Below are 19,629 nucleotides of genomic sequence, written 5' to 3'. Positions count from 1 at the left end.
TATTCACAAGCTCCTGTTGGGACACATCAGTCAACCTGACATCTGCACAGATGTGGCACAGAAAGCCATGAGATATGCAGGAGACTCCTAGAGCATGTTGAAGATAATTTTTTATCCAAGCGAAAGAAAGTCCAAGGAGGAGAAGCATTGCTCAACCTGTTCTCACCAACAAAAATTGACTAATTGAAGAGGTCAGGAATAGCTATAACCTGGGCTGCTGCCTGAGCCCAGACCTATCACAGATTTGAGGGATATGGGCCAGGCAAATCACAGAGACAAGATATTTAATTTAGTAAACATTCACTTGCTTAAGAAAATAGGATATGGAAACCCCTTGGAAATTGCCCTCAGGGATCAAGGAGAAGGTAAATCAAGACTGAAAGTTATTTAAGGACATTTGTCCCACAGAGAAGGTGCACTTGATTCCCAAATGTAAGAAAGCAAGCTGGCAAGGTAGAAGACCAATATGGCTGAGTAAAGACCTTCTGGTCGAACTGAAGTGCAAGAAGTAAATGCACAGGCAGTGGAAGCAGGGATACATATCCTGGGAAGAATGCTGTCTAGATGTGTAGGGATGGAATTAGAAAAGCTAAAGTACATCTGTAACTGAATGTGGCAAGGGACATGAAGAATAACAAGAGCTTCTGCAGGTACACTGACCAGAAACAGATGACAAAATAAAATGGCCCCCCCAATAAAAAGGACAGGAGATTTAGTGACAACTAGCATATAGAAGACTGAAGTACCCCACAAATTATTTTGCCTCAGTTTTCACTGGCAGTCTCTTTCCCATCTCCTATGTCTGTGACACTCAAGGCATAGACTACAGGAATTAAATGTCTCCTCTACTGTAAGAAAAGATAAAGTTCAAGACTGTCTGAGGAACGTGAATAAGCAGAAATCCATGGCACATAAGGGGATTCATCCCAGGGTCTTCAGGAAATTAGCAGCTATAGTTGCAATTCAAATACTGTGTAATATTTTCACCAATAACAGAGTGAGATTGAGTGCACCCTCAGCAAGTTTGTGGGTGACACCATGCTCAGTGGGGCCATTGATTCACTGGAAAGAAGGGATACTGTGCAGAGGGACCTTGACAGGCCTGAGGAGTTGGACCCACATGAACCTCGTGAAGCTCAACAATGTCAAATGCATGGCCCTGCACCCACGTCAGGGTCATTCCAAGTATCAGTACAGACTGCAGGAGGAACTGATTGCAAGCAGCCCTGCATAGAAAGACTAAGAGATAGGGGTAAATAAAAATTTGGACATGAGGTGGCAATGTGCATTTGCTGCTCAGAAAGCCAGTGGTATCCTGGGCTGCATAAAAAAGAAAGAACAGCTAGCAGATTGAGGGAAGTGATTCTCTTCATCCATTCCAATGAGACTTCACCTGGAGAACTACATCCATCCCTGGGGTCCCCAGTACAATAAAGATTTGGAGGAGGTCCACAGGGGAGCCATGGTAATGATCAGGGAGCTAGAACACCTCTGGCATGAAGAAAGGCTGGGAGAGCAGTGGTTGTTAGGCCTGGAGAAGACAAGGCTCTGGGCAGACCTCAGTGTGGCCTTTTGATATATGAGGAGCACTTATAAGAAAGACAGAGAAAGACTTTTCACCAGGGCCTGTAGTGGCAGGGCAAGGGGCAAGGTTTTAAAAGTGAAAGACGTTAGATTCAGCTAGGTTCCAAAGAAGAAATTTTTCATTATGAAGGTGGTAGAATAAGAGAAGTTGTTGATGCCCTCATTGGAAGATTTCCAAGCCACGTGGGACAAGTCTTTGAGCAACCTGGACTAGTGAAAGATGTGTTTGCCCAGGACAACAGTGTTGGTCTAGATAATCTTTGAAGGACCCTTCCAACACAAATCATGCTATGATTCTGTAGTGCACCAAATCACATGGGCTCATAGGAAGGACCTTCCTGAAAGCCTTTATCCATACCAGAAGAGGAGAAAAGGGAGTTTTTGAATTCCTGACTGAACTTTGGAAAAGTTTTGTAGAATCATAGCATTATAAAATAATCTGAGTTGGATGGGATCCATCAGGATCCATCAGATCCTTGCCATGTGCAGGACAAGCCAAGAGTTGCACTATGTGCCTGAGTGTGTTGTCCAAATGCTTCCTGAGCTCTGTCAAGCTGCTGCTGTGACCACTTCCCTGTGGAGCCTGTTCCAGTGCCCAAACCTCTGGGGAGAAATCTTCTTCCTCATATCCACCCTAAACCTCCCCTGACACAGCTTCATGGCATTTCCTTGAATCTTATCATTGGTCACAGGAGTGAAGAAATCAGTGCTTGCCTCTCCTCTTCCCCTCATGAAAAAGCTGGAAACTGTGATGAGGTCTCTCCCCAGTTTCCTCTTCTCCAGGCTGAACAGGCCAAGTGATCTCTGCTGCTCCTCATACAGCTTCTCCTCCAGACCCTTCACCATCCTCATGGCCCTTCCGCAGATGCTCTCTGATGATAAAATGCCTTTTTTATAGTGTGGCACCCAAAGCTGCACACAGCACTAGAGGTGAGGCCAAGCAGTGCACAGCAGAGGGAACCATCTCCTCCCTTGCCCAGCTGGTGATGCTGTGCCTGATGTCCCCAGGACAGGGCTGGCCCTCCTGGTTCCCAGATCTCATGTTCAGCTTGCCATCAACCAGGACCCCAAGGTCTGTTTCCTTGGCACTTTTTTCCAGTGTCTCGTTCCCCAGTCTGTACACACAATGAGGATTGTCCTGTCTCAGGTCAGGTTCCAGCACTTGTCCTTGTTAAACTTCACATGGTTCAATTGCCAATCTCTCTGATTTGTCAAGGTCTCTCTGCAGGGCCTCTCTGCACTCGAGGGAGTTAACAACTCCTCCCAGTTTAGTATCAATGGCAAGCTTAGTATTCCTTTGACCCTGAATTCCAAGTTGCTAACAAAGCTGTTGAAGAGGACTGGGTGAGGATGGAGGCCTGCAGAAGCCGCTGGTGACAGGCTGCTGTTACCCACCCCAGCCCCTGTAACTCTTGGTGCCTGATGTGTGAGAACCAGCCTGGCTGACACAGCAGGCCCCGGCTCCCCGCAGAAGGGAGTGTCTGATTACAATTATCCTTCTTTTCCTCAAAACAGAGGAGGTCTTGATGTGGGGTACAGATGGTGCTGTTTTAGGGGGCTCCTCTGTCCCAGAAAAGCTCACCTCATCACTTGTCTGACTTTCTACTTCCAGGGCCTCATGCCTGTTGTAGAAGGTTCTGGTTTCAGGAGGAGGAGGAAGCTTCCTCTTGGTCTACCACTTCCAAATATCTTTGTCCACTGTACTTTAAAAGTGCTCTGTAACCAGAAGGATCAAGAAAATCACTGCCTGTGCTCCTAATTTTTCAACCAATCAGCCCAAGGTCAATTGGTATTTAATAAATAGTCTGTTAGCTTGACAGTTTATTTTAAGGGGAAAATAGAAGACAGAGGTAATCTTGTTTTTACTGAGTACATCATAATATTTGAAGCAATTATTTTTTAAAGTAAGTTCACCCATTAATTAAGGGAATTAAACTTATTTCTCTTTTCCTCCTCCACCTGAAAATCTTTGCAAGATCTCTTTCCATTTCCTTATTTCCTTAGCCTAAAACCTGTCTATTATTGTGAAAAACAAAATATTAGAAGTCCACATAGGTGGTCAAAATTTTGGAGGGTCAGGAAAAGTTACCTTTAGGAAAGCACATAGAATGTTCCAGGAATGTGCTGCTATATCAGGTGTTTGGAAGTAGGATAGAGGTCTAGCCTAAACCCAGAAAATTGCATTTGCAAAGGTTCAAAACAAGTTAAAGGCAAAAGAGCTAGTGACTCGGAGTTGTTAGAATGGATTAAGATACAGAATTTGAAGGAAAATTGTATGCTACAGGATTATCACCCAGAAATTTCTCCCCAGTGGTGTGTACCTTTCCCAAGAGTTTCACTTCTGTGCCAATGTAGTTCACAACCCAAAATTCACAGTGGATTCAGTAGGTGAAACTACCACAAAATACAACATAAGGAGAAAATCAAATCCACATCATCTACTTTTTATCCTCTCTCACATGATGTTTTTCTGCTGGTTGTCTTCCCTAAAAAAAACCTCTCTGAAATGCCACCACATCTCTTGACAGTCTCTAAGTACACCCCAGTCAAGATAACCTAGCACCACTGACAAATTCATAAAACTGACCCCACCATCATCAAAACTTTACAAGTCAGTGTATGATATTTTATTACTAAAATATAAAGTGAAAGAAGTCAAACAACTGCATTTACAATAATGTGAGTCCATCACGTGGGTTTACAAATGCTCAAACAAGACTATCCCATTGCTATCCAACTCATCTCAAGAAAAATAATTTTTATGATTTTTTATTTATCCCACATCACCATAGTCATACATCAGAAAAAGCCATGCCATTGCTTCTCTCAGCAGTTCTGAGGAGAAATTGTTTGCTTAAGTCACTTGAATAACATTATTTTATTATAGAAATGCCTGCAGCCTCATGTCTGTTTCTCATAACGAAAACATGTACATTGTATTTTGATTTAATTTTTCTCTTTGTAAAATTGTTGTTTGTGGTTGACAAAATTCCTGAATTATAATGTAAAAGTAAGCAGGAAAATAAACATTACCTTAAAATAAGGACATACAAATGAACAGGTTTATCTATTGTGCATCATGAAAATGCGTGTTTTGGAAAAAAAAAGGGAATATAGTTAATTAAAATAATAATACAAAGAAAGAAAACAGAAAACACAGGGGGACAGAGAAATATGTACATATATGAATGTATAAGTATTCTGGGATTTTAAAGATAGCTGATCATCTAAGAGAGTTGCTTTTCAGGTTAATGCTTCTGGTGAAAATTGTCTTTTGTTTACTTTTTACCAAGTCTTGCTAGTCCTAATAGGGCACTATGTCCAAAGGTTTCATTATTTTCAAGAGATGAAGTCGTCATATTCCAGATACAGAGCCAAGTGACCACCTTGTGTTACTTGCATCGTTTCAAAGCTAATTTATGCTAAGGTAAGGTCTCGACATTACCCCCATTTTGCAGCACGTCAATGAAAAACCCTCTCAGAAACATGTACCTGATGTCACTGAGGCAGTGGTGTCAGAAGCAAAGTTTTAATCCAGAAGGAGAAATAAAAATATTATGGTCCACCTCTGAGTGCAATCCCCAAACTCGGGGATAACTGGGTCGCCTAAAACTCACTTCAAGTCCCGGTTGAAAGAAACGTCAAAAGACAAAAAAATTATCTGTCCTCAGTAAGAATGCTAAGAAAGGGGGTACCGCGGTCCCGTTTCTCTTAAGAAAAAGGATTTTTTTGGGAGGCGAAAACACAGGGCGGGCGGCAGGGAGCGGAGCAGGGGGCGGGGCGGGCCCGGGAGCACCAATCAGCGTCCGCCGCGCTGCTATAAAAGGAGGCGCCGCCGGCGCCGCCGCACCCGCGCAGCGCCGCCATGTCAGAGACCGCGCTCGGCCCCGCCGCCGAGGCCGCGCCCGCCGCCCCGGCCCCCGCCGCCAAGGCCGCCGCCAAGAAGCCGAAGAAGGCGGCGAGCGGCTCCAAAGCCCGCAAGCCCGCGGGGCCCAGCGTCACCGAGCTGATCACCAAGGCCGTGTCCGCCTCCAAGGAGCGCAAGGGGCTCTCCCTCGCCGCGCTCAAGAAGGCGCTGGCCGCCGGCGGCTACGATGTGGAGAAGAACAACAGCCGCATCAAGCTGGGGCTCAAGAGCCTCGTCAGCAAGGGCACCCTGGTGCAGACCAAGGGCACCGGCGCCTCCGGCTCTTTTCGACTCAACAAGAAACCCGGAGAAGTGAAGGAAAAAGCTCCAAAAAAGAAAACTTCGGCAGTTAAGTCTAAGAAGCCGGTGGCGAAGAAGCCCGCCAGGGCCGCCAAAAAGCCCAAGAAGGTGGTGACAGCAAAGAGCCCCAAGAAAGCCAAGAAGCCAGCAGCCAAGAAAGTAGCAAAGAGCCCCAAGAAAATAACCAAGGTTGCCAAGCCCAAAAAGGTGGTGGCAGCAGCAGCAACAAAGAGCCCGGCTAAGGCAAAAGTGGTGAAGCCCAAAGCAGCCAAGCCAAAAGCTGCAAAAGCAAAAGTGGCCAAGTCAAAGAAGGCAGCACCCAAGAAGTAAGCCACTTCGCTGGGGAAGGCTACCTCTTCATTTAAACCCAACGGCTCTTTTAAGAGCCACCTACGTTTTCTTAAAAAGTGCTGAAATTACATGTGTTCATGTAAAAATTTTTTCTATTAATTTTGAAGCTGATTAGGTAATAAAACTAAGCTAGAGCAGTTGACAAACGTAAAAGAAAGCTCCCATACCTACTGAGGGCAGTTTCTGCTTAAATCCACGTACAAGTGAAGCATGATGGTAAAGGAAGGGGCGGCAATAAACGTTACATTTGGTCAGTTAAATCAACGAATAAAAGCAATTCAGCTCTTTAATGAGAAAGTGGGTGGCTCTTAAAAGAGCCTTTGGGTTTCTGACGGTTTTAACTTCACAGCCTTTGTTCCTCGGCGCTCACTTGGCTTTAGCCTTGTGGCTGTCGGTCTTCTTGGGCAGCAGCACGGCCTGGATGTTGGGCAGCACGCCGCCCTGCGCGATCGTCACCTTGCCCAGCAGCTTGTTGAGCTCCTCGTCGTTGCGGATGGCGAGCTGCAGGTGGCGGGGGATGATGCGCGTCTTCTTGTTGTCGCGGGCCGCGTTGCCCGCCAGCTCCAGGATCTCGGCCGTCAGGTACTCCAGCACGGCCGCCAGGTACACGGGCGCGCCGGCGCCCACGCGCTCCGCGTAGTTGCCCTTGCGCAGCAGCCGGTGCACGCGGCCCACGGGGAACTGCAGCCCGGCCCGCGACGAGCGCGACTTGGCCTTGGCGCGCGCCTTGCCGCCCTGCTTCCCGCGCCCGGACATCGCAGCGACTCAGCAGCAGCAGCAGCAGCAGCAGCAGCAGCAACGGCGACCGCAGGCAACCCGGAAAAGCTGAACGAGCTCCGAGCCCGGCTCGCCGCCTGCCTTATATACAACTCGGGCGGATCGGCAGAGCCGCTGGTGATTGGCTGCGAGCGAGAGCTCGTTCGACAGCCAATGGAAAAGTGAATCGAGGTCTGGCCAATAGCGAACCCCGGCGCCGTGCGCCGAGCTGAAGGTCATCCAATAGCGACGCGGCGCTGTCGGCGGCAGTGGTATAAAGCCGGCTGCCGAGGCAGTGCCGCTGCTGTGAGCTCTTGGTGGCTGTGTTTGGCGAGTGAGCAGCTGCGCTAGTTGCCGCGATGCCCGAGCCGGCCAAGTCCGCCCCCGCGCCCAAGAAGGGCTCCAAGAAGGCGGTGACCAAGACGCAGAAGAAGGGCGACAAGAAGCGCAAGAAGAGCCGCAAGGAGAGCTACTCCATCTACGTGTACAAGGTGCTGAAGCAGGTGCACCCCGACACGGGCATCTCGTCCAAGGCCATGGGCATCATGAACTCCTTCGTCAACGACATCTTCGAGCGCATCGCGGGCGAGGCGTCGCGCCTGGCGCACTACAACAAGCGTTCCACCATCACCTCGCGGGAGATCCAGACGGCCGTGCGCCTGCTGCTGCCCGGCGAGCTGGCCAAGCACGCCGTGTCCGAGGGCACCAAGGCTGTCACCAAGTACACCAGCTCCAAGTAGACGGTTTCTGTGTCCTTTGTCCGATAATTTCAACCCAAAGGCTCTTTTAAGAGCCACCCACTTTTTCAATAAAAGAGCTTTAATTTCTTTGGATCTTTCATAGTGTATAATTTAAATAGCATTGTCATTAATTTTAAATCCCAAATAATGTTATTTAGTTCAGTAACAAACATAAACCCGATTTAGGCTGTAATTGTGTTTTTCAGGGTTGCACCTTTTTTTCCCTGCTGAGCCCTGATATTTACTGACAAGCCTTCATTTTACTTGTTACCCATGTTGCTTCAACTGCCGGGTGTTTAAAGGGTAGCTCCCCAGTACTGTCCATCTACTGTGTGCTCTTTGCCAAAGTCTTTTCTGAAAATGAGCCTCCCGTTTCAGCCTTGGTCTCTCCCCTCTCGTATCCATACCACAGACAATTGCCATATATTTCAAAGGTGTATTTAAGAATTCATTAATTTATAAGAAAATACTTTATCTCTAAACTTATTTGGTCTTCCCGATCTGAAAAATAAAATTGATTTAAAACAAATACATTCAAGCATTACTTAAGCACTTATTAATCAGGTTTATTACTGTAAGATTTTAGTAGCTGCTGCCCCTTTTTATGGGTGTTTCTGAATTTTCTGGGATTTTTTATTTTACATAATTGGTTTAAGACCACAGATTAAGATATATTGGAAAAACTGCAAATACCGATGAACAAATGGTCCGGAGGGACATTATAAAAATAAAAACTATTCAACTACAAAACCTGTCTGGCTCCAGAATAGGCAAACATTTCCCAGAGCTCATTGGAAATTTCACGATTAAGCTCTAAAACATTGACTCTTAACAGCTTGACCTGTATATCACAGAGCAGCTTAATGTTACAACAGCACAAGATTTTTTTAGGTAAAGACGCCTTTAAAAATATGAAGGTCCCCCCCCTCCAGTACTAAAACCACATTTCTTTCAACTCAGCGCCACAGCTCTTTTAACTGTGCATGTAGTGGCTCTTAAAAGAGCCTTTGGGTTTGCATGGGCCGCTTTAATGCCCAGCCGGTAAGGGCTGCGGCAGGAGACTCAGGCGCGCTCGCCGCGGATGCGGCGGGCCAGCTGGATGTCCTTGGGCATGATAGTGACGCGCTTGGCGTGGATGGCGCACAGGTTGGTGTCCTCGAAGAGCCCCACCAGATAGGCCTCGCTGGCCTCCTGCAGCGCCATGACGGCCGAGCTCTGGAAGCGCAGGTCGGTCTTGAAGTCCTGCGCAATCTCGCGCACCAGGCGCTGGAAGGGCAGCTTGCGGATCAGCAGCTCCGTGGACTTCTGGTAGCGCCGGATCTCGCGCAGCGCCACCGTGCCGGGCCGGTAGCGGTGCGGCTTCTTGACGCCGCCCGTGGCCGGCGCGCTCTTGCGGGCAGCCTTGGTGGCCAGCTGCTTGCGGGGCGCCTTGCCGCCCGTCGACTTCCGCGCCGTCTGCTTCGTGCGCGCCATGGCCCAGCACCAACACACAGCCCCCCACGCGCAGCGCAGCGCACACTGAGCCCACAGCTCCGCCGCCCCGCTATTTATGGCGCCGGCCCCGCGCCCGCGCGACGCCGGCCGGCTGCCATTGGACGCTTCTCGCGAGCCCGGGAAAAGCCCCGCCTCCGGGGCGGCAATCGCGCCCTGGCCTCGCCCCCCCCCCCCCCCGCCCCCTTCCAACAGCGCCTTGCAAGGCGCCCCGGGGCGGCGGCGGCACCGCAGGCGAACGGTGTAGAACGGTGCCGCCGCCCGAACCTCGGGCTCGCCCTGTTTTTCCCAAAGCCGCTCCGCTCGCGTCCATTGCCGGCCCCGGGAGCGCTGGCTAAAGCTGCCGCCGGCAGCCGCCTCCTTCCCCGGGGGCTCGCGGTTTCTTCTCGCTCAGCAGCCGCGTTCGTTTCAGGGCCGCGGCAGAAAGGCTGAAGGCGCAGGCGGCAGCCGATTTCCCTGGTCCCGCCGAGCTCTCCCGGCGGCTGCCCCGGCCCGCTGGAAGCGCCGCGTCCCTTGCGGGGAGCGCGCCCCGGGGAAGAGCGCGCTCGGGGCCGCGAGCCGCGAGCGCCGCCAATCAGCGTCGTGCCGGGAGGGGCGAGAGGGGCCGGGCCCGCCCACGGGGAGGCTCCGCGCAGTCCTCACTCAGGTCGGACCGAGCGCGGCAGCGGCGCAGCTCCGGCTCTGCCCCCCGCCTCCGGCCCCGTCCGCGCCTCGGCGGCGGCGGGTACGGGGCTCGGGGAAACGGCGGGGGGCGGACGAAAGCCGGGAAAAAGCTACGCTGGGGAGTCTCTGCCAGCTGGTAGCGCCCATGCCGGACTGTGCAGTTTGGGGAGGAAAATGTAGAGCATCGTCCCACTTTTCTTTTTCAGGTCACCTGCGAAAATACATTTTCGGGGTGGTGAAGCTAACCAGCAGCTAACCACCCCGGATCTCCTTATTCAGAAACACAGAAACAGAAAACAAGGAGATATCAAGGCCACCGGGAATTGCTTATACTTTTAATGCGTCCAATTCAGGCATTAAAGGAACAGGCGTGCTTTTTTTCTTTTTTTTTCCTGTTAGCGTGACTTAATGGAAAACACCACGTAGCCATGACCAGAGGATTTATTTTGGATGGTTGAGACCGAAATGGTTAATTTTCTTACAAACCAATCCTGCAGAGCACATGCACGTAAACCCGGTTTTTAGGAGATGCAGGACACACGCTTTTTACTGTAAACACTTTTAACTTCTGCTTTCCTTCAAAATTATGAGATTTATACGGTAAAGGGGTTATTCCCTCCCAGTCTCCCCTGCAATGAAAAACATGCGGAAGAGAAACTCGCCACAGGATCAGCTCTTTCACTGAGAAGGTGGGTGGCTCTTAAAAGAGCCTTTGGGTTGAAATTATCGGACAAATTACTCAGAAACCGTCTACTTGGAGCTGGTGTACTTGGTGACAGCCTTGGTGCCCTCGGACACGGCGTGCTTGGCCAGCTCGCCGGGCAGCAGCAGGCGCACAGCCGTCTGGATCTCCCGCGAGGTGATGGTGGAGCGCTTGTTGTAGTGCGCCAGGCGCGACGCCTCGCCCGCGATGCGCTCGAAGATGTCGTTGACGAAGGAGTTCATGATACCCATGGCCTTGGACGAGATGCCCGTGTCGGGGTGCACCTGCTTCAGCACCTTGTACACGTAGATGGAGTAGCTCTCCTTGCGGCTCTTCTTGCGCTTCTTGTCGCCCTTCTTCTGCGTCTTGGTCACCGCCTTCTTGGAGCCCTTCTTGGGCGCGGGGGCGGACTTGGCCGGCTCGGGCATCGCGGCAACTAGCGCAGCTGCTCACTCGCCAAACACAGCCACCAAGAGCTCACAGCAGCGGCACTGCCTCGGCAGCCGGCTTTATACCACTGCCGCCGACAGCGCCGCGTCGCTATTGGATGACCTTCAGCTCGGCGCACGGCGCCGGGGTTCGCTATTGGCCAGACCTCGATTCACTTTTCCATTGGCTGTCGAACGAGCTCTCGCTCGCAGCCAATCACCAGCGGCTCTGCCGATCCGCCCGAGTTGTATATAAGGCAGGCGGCGAGCCGGGCTCGGAGCTCGTTCAGCTTTTCCGGGTTGCCTGCGGTCGCCGTTGCTGCTGCTGCTGCTGCTGAGTCGCTGCGATGTCCGGGCGCGGGAAGCAGGGCGGCAAGGCGCGCGCCAAGGCCAAGTCGCGCTCGTCGCGGGCCGGGCTGCAGTTCCCCGTGGGCCGCGTGCACCGGCTGCTGCGCAAGGGCAACTACGCGGAGCGCGTGGGCGCCGGCGCGCCCGTGTACCTGGCGGCCGTGCTGGAGTACCTGACGGCCGAGATCCTGGAGCTGGCGGGCAACGCGGCCCGCGACAACAAGAAGACGCGCATCATCCCCCGCCACCTGCAGCTCGCCATCCGCAACGACGAGGAGCTCAACAAGCTGCTGGGCAAGGTGACGATCGCGCAGGGCGGCGTGCTGCCCAACATCCAGGCCGTGCTGCTGCCCAAGAAGACCGACAGCCACAAGGCTAAACCCAAGTAGATCTCATCTGGCAAACAACCCAAAGGCTCTTTTCAGAGCCACCCACATTTCTCATAAAGGGTTTGAGTCACTGCAGTTTTGATTGTCTGGTGAAAAGATACTTCAACGTGTTAATTGTCTTAAAAGTTTTTAATTGCTATTCTTTTTAGTCTTCCTGTTTCTTTATGGAGGTTGTCTTAATGCTGCTTTCTTTTTTCGTTAACAGCTAATGTTTTTGTCACCGAGAATTTTCGTCATTTATGCTTTTTTAGAATTGCTTAATCGGATAATGTTTTCATATTTTCAATGTCTTAACAGCGGGAAGTAGGGGTTTTATAATAGCGTAAATAACACGTGTCCTGGCCAGCGAGCTCCGTGTTTGCTGTCAGTGCTCTGTTCAGTACGTATTATATAAGAACAATCAAGTCTTAGCAGTCTGGATTGTTTCCTTTAAGAGTACTAAGTAGGAGCTAATCTTTATTGCACCTTCATATTTCAGGGAAAGTCAGGTGGGAAGGGAAGAAAAACCTGCAGACAAAAAAAGAGCCCTGAATAGTATTACGCAGTCCTGGCAGTGATTTGAACTAATTGTTTCTCAGCAGGAGGGTGTTCCTAGCCTCGGGCCCCTTACTGATCTACTTTTGCTGCCTTTTAGCGCTCATGTGGGAGACTCACCGGCTTTCCTTAGCGAAATTGTAGAACGCTAGGGAAAGGTTTCAGGCAGAGAGGAGCTGCTTCATTCCACAGGGAGGAGTTGCCCCCTACCACAGGGAGCTGTTGCCAGTGTTGCCAAGGAGTGGTCTGATGTTATGTGCCGCTGTGGTGGTGGTCACTGCACTACACTGGAAAGAGCACGATCACTTTTAATTTCGTTTTTCTGGCACTGATCACTGGATCTACACCCTCTTCTCCCTGTGGTATGGGGAATTTCGAGCAGCCAACTTGGTTTTGGGAGAAAGCGAGTCATTCTTTGAAGAGCTGCTGCTCTTACAGCAGGTCACACTGTTGCTTTAAAGTCTAATTCCCTGGTGTTGCCCTGCTGGCTTCTGATTTCCTTCTGGCTTTACTGGGGCTTTTCCTGGCTTGTTTTTCCCTTAGCATCTTATGCAGACTCTTGGCTGCAGAAGCCAGTTTTTAACATGACAGTGTCGTTTCCCATCTCTATCCTCCTGTATAGGAAAAAAAAGAGATGTGACTTAGCATCTCTGACTTGGTGTTCGATGAATTTCATTTTCCTGAAACTGAGTCAGTGACAATTTCACCCTTTCACAGGGGAAGAAGTCTACACTCCTCTCTGTGTCACCTTGTTCCACTTCATGAGACTGTCCTCTGCATATTGAGTTGTAGCAAATAATGGGAAAAACTTCTGAGAAAAACCGTGTGTGCACTCTCAATGTTGTGTGACTAGAATAAAATTCTAGCTTGTAGGCTGTAGAAACTTCCAACAGAACAATTTTATGGCTTTCTTTTTCTTACAAAATAATACCCTGATATTGAGGGTGCGGTGGTAATAGTCAAGAAGATATATAATTAATAATAATTATTATATTAATTCCTCTCATTTTTTTTTTTCCTGCTAAAGAATGTGCTCGGTTATTATGTTGTTGTAGTTTTGAGTCACATACTTAGGAAATAAAGCCATAAATTAACGATAAGGCTACATGAGATCTGAATTATGAAAGGTCGCAGGACCTCGAATGCATACTGTACAGCCAGACGCTCTTGTAGAAATGCTTTATAGATGTGGTTTACCAAAACCGGGATAAGTGAGTAGAACAGTTTTGAAAATACAGGTATTTCCCAACAGTGAACACCGGCAGCCTCCTTTGATCGGTACAGAAGGACTTCCAGATATTTCTTTGACAAAATCTTTGTTTTGCAACAGCAGGATGAGAGAGGAAGGTGAAAACGGGAGCACTTGGCAGCTCTGACGGGACAGATCTCCGGGCGGGGCGTCACCAGCCCCCACGGCCGCTGCTGCCGCATCCCCTCCTGGTCCAGCCCCGCGCTGGAGGGAAGGATTCTGCAGCTTGGAATGGCGGGATGCGCTGTGGCCCCGGACTGACGAGCTGGCTGTGCGTTAAAACGAAGCATTCCTATAGGAATTTGTGGCTGGTTTGGTTTTTTTTTCCCTTTGTTGTGCATTTAGTGATTTAATTGCAGGAGTTGAATTTGGGCGCGTTAAGGAGAAGAGCTCGGCTGATGCTGAGTTATCCCGCTGCTGCAAAATGCAGCGGGGGAGGGGGAGTGCAGGGGGTGAGTAACGGAGTGGACGGTTCCCACCAGGAACCATCATTTCTCCAGCGACAACAAAATCCTTTGGGTTTGTTGGTCAGGCCGTGACAAGCAGATATTTTCCCGCTCCCTGTGCTGGGGACAGGGACGGTGATTTAAGGAGTAATCCGTCTCTGGGAGGAGAGAAATGGCAGGGAAACACAAGATGGAGAAGGACTTCACAGTGGGAATGGGGATGTTTTGGGATTAGGAATTCATCAAGTTATACTACTCTGTGACTTCCACCAACACCTTGCACTGCAGGAGGCCCCTGGGAACAGAAGGGAGCAGGCAAAGAAAAGGGTCGGATATCTCCTGGAAGGGCAGAGCGGGGCCCTGGATTTTTAGATCCAGAAACAGTTTCCTCTTCAGTTTCACCCCAGCCACCAGTGAAAGTATATTTACTTTACCTTTGTCAAGAAAAAAACATGTAGGGTGAAGAAGAAAAGCAGACATTATTCAGTTGAGATAAAGCTATTAATTACTCCCAGCTCTTTTGCAGTTCCTGATGTTTTTCCCTGTTCTTTATACCATGCCATTTCCTGCTGAGAAATGTGAGCTGCTCTGGTAACTCTGAAGTACAACACATACACATCCTGTGAGGTTTTGCAGGACATGTAATTATCAGTTAAGGCTAAAGCTCCAGGAGCTCCAGGTGCCTGTGAAATGTGACCATTTCACTTCTCCAACGGGGTTGCTAGCAGCGATTTCAAAAGCCCCCCATGTAGAGAGCAGAAACCAACTCAGATAAATTTGGCCTCTTGAGCCAGCTCAGCTGAGGCCAGGCACCCAGGTGTGCTTGTGGTGCAGCCAGTCCAGTCTGCTGATGCTTGCAGCACAAGTGAAGGCAGATCTGTTTAAAGATGTTTTTTGATATGTTGGAAGATTTGGCCTATGTCATTCCTATAGTAATTTTAGTCCTCTTTTCTAAGAGGAATGGCTGAAGGCACTAACCTTGCTGTGTCTCAGGAGTATAAGGTAAAAAAAAAAAAAATACAAACTTGATCATGTGGACTGTTCAGATTGTTTATTATTGAGGTGGCTGCTATTTGCTACAAAAAGAAAGGAGGATTCATACCAGAGATGTGTGCATTCCTTCACAGTTCTAATACTGCAAAAAAGATCAATATCCCTTCATCTATTAGAAATTCAGACTTCAGATATAACATTCTGTGTGCTTTCTTCTTATTTCAGGAATTATTTCTTCCATTTTCCTACTGCCTTTGCAAGTAAAAATACCTACATTAAATATAAGCAAGTGGGAATGCAAGTACAAAACATATTGTGGATTTTAGGTGGGATTAAAATTCCCATCTGTTCTGTAACTCTTTTCAATCTACTTGTTTTCTAGTTGTAAAATGAATTATGCTTATAATTGCTTCCTGAGATTTTTCAGTAATAAACATGAAAGGATGAATTTTTTGATTAATACCTTGTATCATTTTTGACAAGGAATGTCTTTGAAAGGCCCACTTTGATAGGGTTACAGTCAAATAATTTGGTTCTCTGTTGGCATGAAAGAAATCTAACCGAAAACACCCTTTCCACTTATACAGGCCTCTGGCTCTGTGACCCCAGCCCTTGAGGAAAGAGCTGCCTCTGCTCATTGTAATGCTTCATCCTTCCTCATAGGTGTGTGAGTTGGGAGGGGAGAAGTTCCCAGCTGAACTCCCATCTGCTTTCAGTCCTCTCCTCCAAGTGAGATTTGTGTCATGTCTTGAGCTGTGCTGTTCTCTGAATGGCACAACCCTTAGACCACTTATTTAGAATCTGAAGTCTCAGTTTTTTCATTTACCATCTAACCTCAGTTGATTTACATCACTGGCAGAAGCCATTACATCAGGGTGTGTGTAAAATCAGGTATTTTTCCCTAGTCAATTAATTCTCCTGAACTGTAATTATTTTAAAATATAATGTTTTCTATTTAAAATGAGAAATAAAGCCTCTGGGAAACTAACATTGCAATAGGTTGTCTTGGGTGTCAAGTAATTGCATTCTGCGGCCATTAAAGAGAATAAATCCAGGTTTGAGAACAGATACTGGTTTATGTCATTAACAAAACCAAAACAAATATTAAAAACTCAAACAAAAAACCTCAACACACTCCACCAAAACAAAAACCTCTCCAAAAAACCACAAAACCTCAAAAAGTAGCAAAATATTTCTACAGTCTGTGATTTGTTCAGTTTTTGATCCAGTTGTATAGCATCTATTTTTCATTTCTGATTCACTGTTCAGTCAGTTAACTAGAGAATACAGATATTTGTTTGCCCAGCTGGTGTATTTCACTTCGGCAGAAATAAAAGAGCAGGTGTTTTCTTTTTTAAATATGATGATGAATAAACATAAATTTTACTGCAGGCATGGTCATCTAAAGAAGATATACCTTATTCCAGGAGTGATAATAATTTTATTAATCTATTAAAAATTAAATTGGTCATTTTTTGTAACTGGTTGTATTGTTCTTCAGTGTTCTTTTTTGCTGGTTATTTACTAAGCTGTCATGTGACTCCAATCATCTGAGATACAAAAAATTGCTAATATAAAAAAATATTTTGACAAAAATGGTTTTATTACAAAGTGTAAAATTCCCCATATTCCAGATGCTATGAATTAAGAGGTGTTTTGAAGGTAAACATTGAAGGTAGATTAAAAGACAACATGAAGGGTCTGTTTATAGATTATGTGTTCAAACACTTCTCAGTATTGAGAATTGTTAGGATTAATAACTTTGCTTTGCACTGGAAGATCAGCAAGTTGGAGCCCTAGGGCTCATGGGCTGATGAGAGTGTAAACTTTTTGATAAAACTGGTGTCACAGATGCTGAACAAGCTGAAACTGGCAAGTCAGAAGCAGAACGAAGATGGACCAAGGAACAAATCCCAAGAATTAAATATCTTCAAAAGGAGGCCAGCCCAGTGACCAAAAAAATCAGTATGACATCAAGAGACCACTACCAAGAATTAAGGTACTGGACTGGGGGATTGGGTTATGGGTGACACAGATATAATTGGGGTTGCAATCTGGTGTAGGGGGCTCCTCTTTGGAGATACCCAGCTCTATCTGCTCTGCACACTGGATAAAAAACTTTTTTACTTACTCAGTGAACTGGAAACTCACCTTCAAAGAGGAACCTAGGGCAGGAAAACTGTTTGAGGGGGCATCTGCTTAGTTCCCTCAAGGTTTGGTAGCAGCAGCAATAAAACCTGCTCTACCAGGACAATGCATTTGAACACCATGCCCTCTTACTCGTACTGGGTAATGTCATCTGGGAAAAATTCTGTGGCAGTAGCTCTTTGTCAGTTCAGAGACTATTCTCAGCACTGTTAGAAAAATTAGAGTTATGTTACAGTCAGATCTGATGTCAAATGCTATGTTCACATTACAGCCCCCTAATATTGCCTTATCATTCATACTGAATTTGAAAGAGGCAATCAGCAACATTTTGGTTTTTTTTTTAGTAAGACTTTCATAGGCCTAGAAACAATTTCACACACTGAAACAATCTATTAAAAAATCCTCCGAAATTCTGTGACAGCTCCTAATGAAGTGTGTGCAACACAGAGCACACAAACATAAGAAAAGCAAAATGAGCACTTATGAGCTGGGAAGCCAAAAGACACCACTGAGCTCCTACTTTAAATCAGGCAGCAGGGCTTTCCCATGATAGCTCTAGTTTGAACTGGGGTATTTTCACATGACTGATTATATACAGAATAGCCACTGACAAATTCTTCTGGTGACCATCTTCAACTGTCAAAATATGAGCACTTTGTGCTTTTCTGGTGACCCAGGAAAACTTGAAAAAGCCTAGAGACTGGATATACGGCGATTTGTAAATCTTCTAAGGTATTAGACATATACAGGCACTCAGAATAAGCAGAGTTTGCACTAAAGCACTTGGAGAGATAGCAAAACACCATTTCATACTGATAAAGTAGACTTTGGAGAATGCCTCTTCCCATTGGATATCTGAAATTCAATCTGAGAAGTCCCTATAACCCTTCAAACTGAAATTAACATTTATTAGGTAATAGGTGACAGATTTATGATGCCTGTCTTGTTACCTGTACTACCAAAGAATATGAAAGTCAGTACTAGAAAGTTCAGTTTTGTGATTCTGTGGTGCCTGTATGAATTAAGTATATTCAGAAGTTCAGGATATATACTTGCAATTTAGGATTATTCTGATCCAGTTTGAAAGTGATAATGGCTTTGATCTGCATCTATGATGGCATGTAATTATCTAAGAATGAGAGGGAGTGACTGAGAAAACCTGCAATTTGAGCCTAATTAGTAGCTACATGATAATCTAGTAGCTCACAAAGTCAATGCAGTGTCTAGTTACTTAGGGTTTTATTACAATTAGTGAAATACTAATGCAGAAGAGGTCAGATAAGTAAAAAAAAATTAATCTTCCTGTGTTTTCTTACTTGAGAGGAGAACCCAAAGCAGTCAGGGGGAGAAGCTAGGCAAGTTACTGAAAAAAAAAAAAATCACATGAACAGTAGGATTAAAAAGACAAATGGCGAAGACAAATGAGATTTTAGAAAGTGCTTCTGAGTTATATTTGCAAGAGCTTAAGGTAAATGGCACTTGTCGCTACAGAAATTCTTTTATAGTACAGCGGGCTATACTCCTGTGACAAAAGTAACTGCAACCCCCCAAAAACTCCAAAGACTGAGCACCACCAAGCCGTACATTTTAGAATAACAGTGCTGTACATGGATGAGCATCAATGTACAGCAAAATAGTTTTTCCAATTCCCTCCCGACATCACCTAAAAAACAAAACCCCGACTAACACCCCCGCCACTTAAAATCGTCTCTACAGACATATGGTATCTACTGAAAGTTCATTAACTGGACGGCAATATTTTATCAAAATAACCATTAAGCAGTATGCAAAACCCAAAACCCCTTAAAACGCCCCCTCCCCCCAAAAACCCCACCAAACCCCAGAAGTGCCACCCTAAAGATTCCACACTAAGAAAGGGTAAAGTGATTTTTCTTAATTGATTGTTCAGCCCCTTTATTGAAAAAGTGGGTGGCTCTTAAAAGAGCCTTTGGGTTAAACAGTATTTCTGGCAAGCATTTACTTGGAGCTGGTGTACTTGGTGACAGCCTTGGTGCCCTCGGACACGGCGTGCTTGGCCAGCTCGCCGGGCAGCAGCAGGCGCACGGCCGTCTGGATCTCCCGCGAGGTGATGGTGGAGCGCTTGTTGTAGTGCGCCAGGCGCGACGCCTCGCCCGCGATGCGCTCGAAGATGTCGTTGACGAAGGAGTTCATGATGCCCATGGCCTTGGACGAGATGCCCGTGTCGGGGTGCACCTGCTTCAGCACCTTGTACACGTAGATGGAGTAGCTCTCCTTGCGGCTCTTCTTGCGCTTCTTGTCGCCCTTCTTCTGCGTCTTGGTCACCGCCTTCTTGGAGCCCTTCTTGGGCGCGGGGGCGGACTTGGCCGGCTCGGGCATGGCGACAGCGGCTTGTCTCCAAACAGCACCGCGCTGCTGCAGAACCGACCCGGGGGCGAAGTGAGGAACGCGGCTGCGTGACACCTATTTATAGCGCGTCTATGCAAATGAGCAGCTTCTGCCCTGCGCGTTCTTATTGGTCAGACTACAAAATGATATCATCACTCCCCAGTTTTCGCGTCTGATTGGTCAGAATTGGATTCGCCTTCACATTGGCTGTCTGCACAAGACCTACTTCTCA

At 47.5% G+C, this 19,629-nt stretch overlaps 7 protein-coding genes across 7 annotated transcripts; 3 read left to right on the top strand and 4 right to left on the bottom strand.

Annotated features, from left to right (window-relative positions):
• Nucleotides 1–5,431: 5,431 nt before the first annotated feature.
• Nucleotides 5,432–6,184, top strand: LOC110483172 (histone H1.01). The gene has a single exon (XM_021552842.4). It carries the CDS (start codon nt 5,450–5,452, stop codon nt 6,119–6,121), a length of 672 nt encoding a protein of 223 aa, XP_021408517.3. The 5' UTR covers nt 5,432–5,449; the 3' UTR covers nt 6,122–6,184.
• Nucleotides 6,185–6,402: 218 nt separating this feature from the next.
• LOC144246335 (histone H2A-IV) lies at nt 6,403–6,991 on the bottom strand. Its single transcript, XM_077783594.2, has one exon. It carries the CDS (start codon nt 6,896–6,898, stop codon nt 6,509–6,511), a length of 390 nt encoding a protein of 129 aa, XP_077639720.1. The 5' UTR covers nt 6,899–6,991; the 3' UTR covers nt 6,403–6,508.
• A 185-nt stretch (nt 6,992–7,176) lies between these two features.
• LOC144246336 (histone H2B 1/2/3/4/6) lies at nt 7,177–7,726 on the top strand. The gene has a single exon (XM_077783595.2). It carries the CDS (start codon nt 7,258–7,260, stop codon nt 7,636–7,638), a length of 381 nt encoding a protein of 126 aa, XP_077639721.1. The 5' UTR covers nt 7,177–7,257; the 3' UTR covers nt 7,639–7,726.
• A 453-nt stretch (nt 7,727–8,179) lies between these two features.
• LOC110483069 (histone H3) lies at nt 8,180–9,182 on the bottom strand. Its single transcript, XM_021552704.4, has one exon. The coding sequence runs from the start codon at nt 9,109–9,111 to the stop codon at nt 8,701–8,703; it is 411 nt and encodes a 136-aa protein (XP_021408379.2). The 5' UTR covers nt 9,112–9,182; the 3' UTR covers nt 8,180–8,700.
• A 1,035-nt stretch (nt 9,183–10,217) lies between these two features.
• On the bottom strand, nt 10,218–11,004 carry LOC144246280 (histone H2B 1/2/3/4/6). The gene has a single exon (XM_077783135.2). The coding sequence runs from the start codon at nt 10,921–10,923 to the stop codon at nt 10,543–10,545; it is 381 nt and encodes a 126-aa protein (XP_077639261.1). The 5' UTR covers nt 10,924–11,004; the 3' UTR covers nt 10,218–10,542.
• Nucleotides 11,005–11,171: 167 nt separating this feature from the next.
• On the top strand, nt 11,172–13,294 carry LOC144246334 (histone H2A-IV-like). The gene has a single exon (XM_085568573.1). The coding sequence runs from the start codon at nt 11,271–11,273 to the stop codon at nt 11,658–11,660; it is 390 nt and encodes a 129-aa protein (XP_085424699.1). The 5' UTR covers nt 11,172–11,270; the 3' UTR covers nt 11,661–13,294.
• A 1,631-nt stretch (nt 13,295–14,925) lies between these two features.
• On the bottom strand, nt 14,926–19,388 carry LOC110483163 (histone H2B 1/2/3/4/6). The gene has a single exon (XM_085568574.1). It carries the CDS (start codon nt 19,386–19,388, stop codon nt 19,008–19,010), a length of 381 nt encoding a protein of 126 aa, XP_085424700.1. The 3' UTR covers nt 14,926–19,007.
• Nucleotides 19,389–19,629: the final 241 nt, after the last annotated feature.

This window comes from Lonchura striata, chromosome 1A (assembly GCF_050655825.1).
Source record: "Lonchura striata isolate lonStrDom1 chromosome 1A, ASM5065582v1, whole genome shotgun sequence".
Lineage (NCBI taxonomy): Eukaryota > Metazoa > Chordata > Aves > Passeriformes > Estrildidae > Lonchura > Lonchura striata.
The sequence above is the reverse complement of the archived record's forward strand: the minus strand, read 5'-3'. Positions and strand labels throughout refer to the sequence as shown.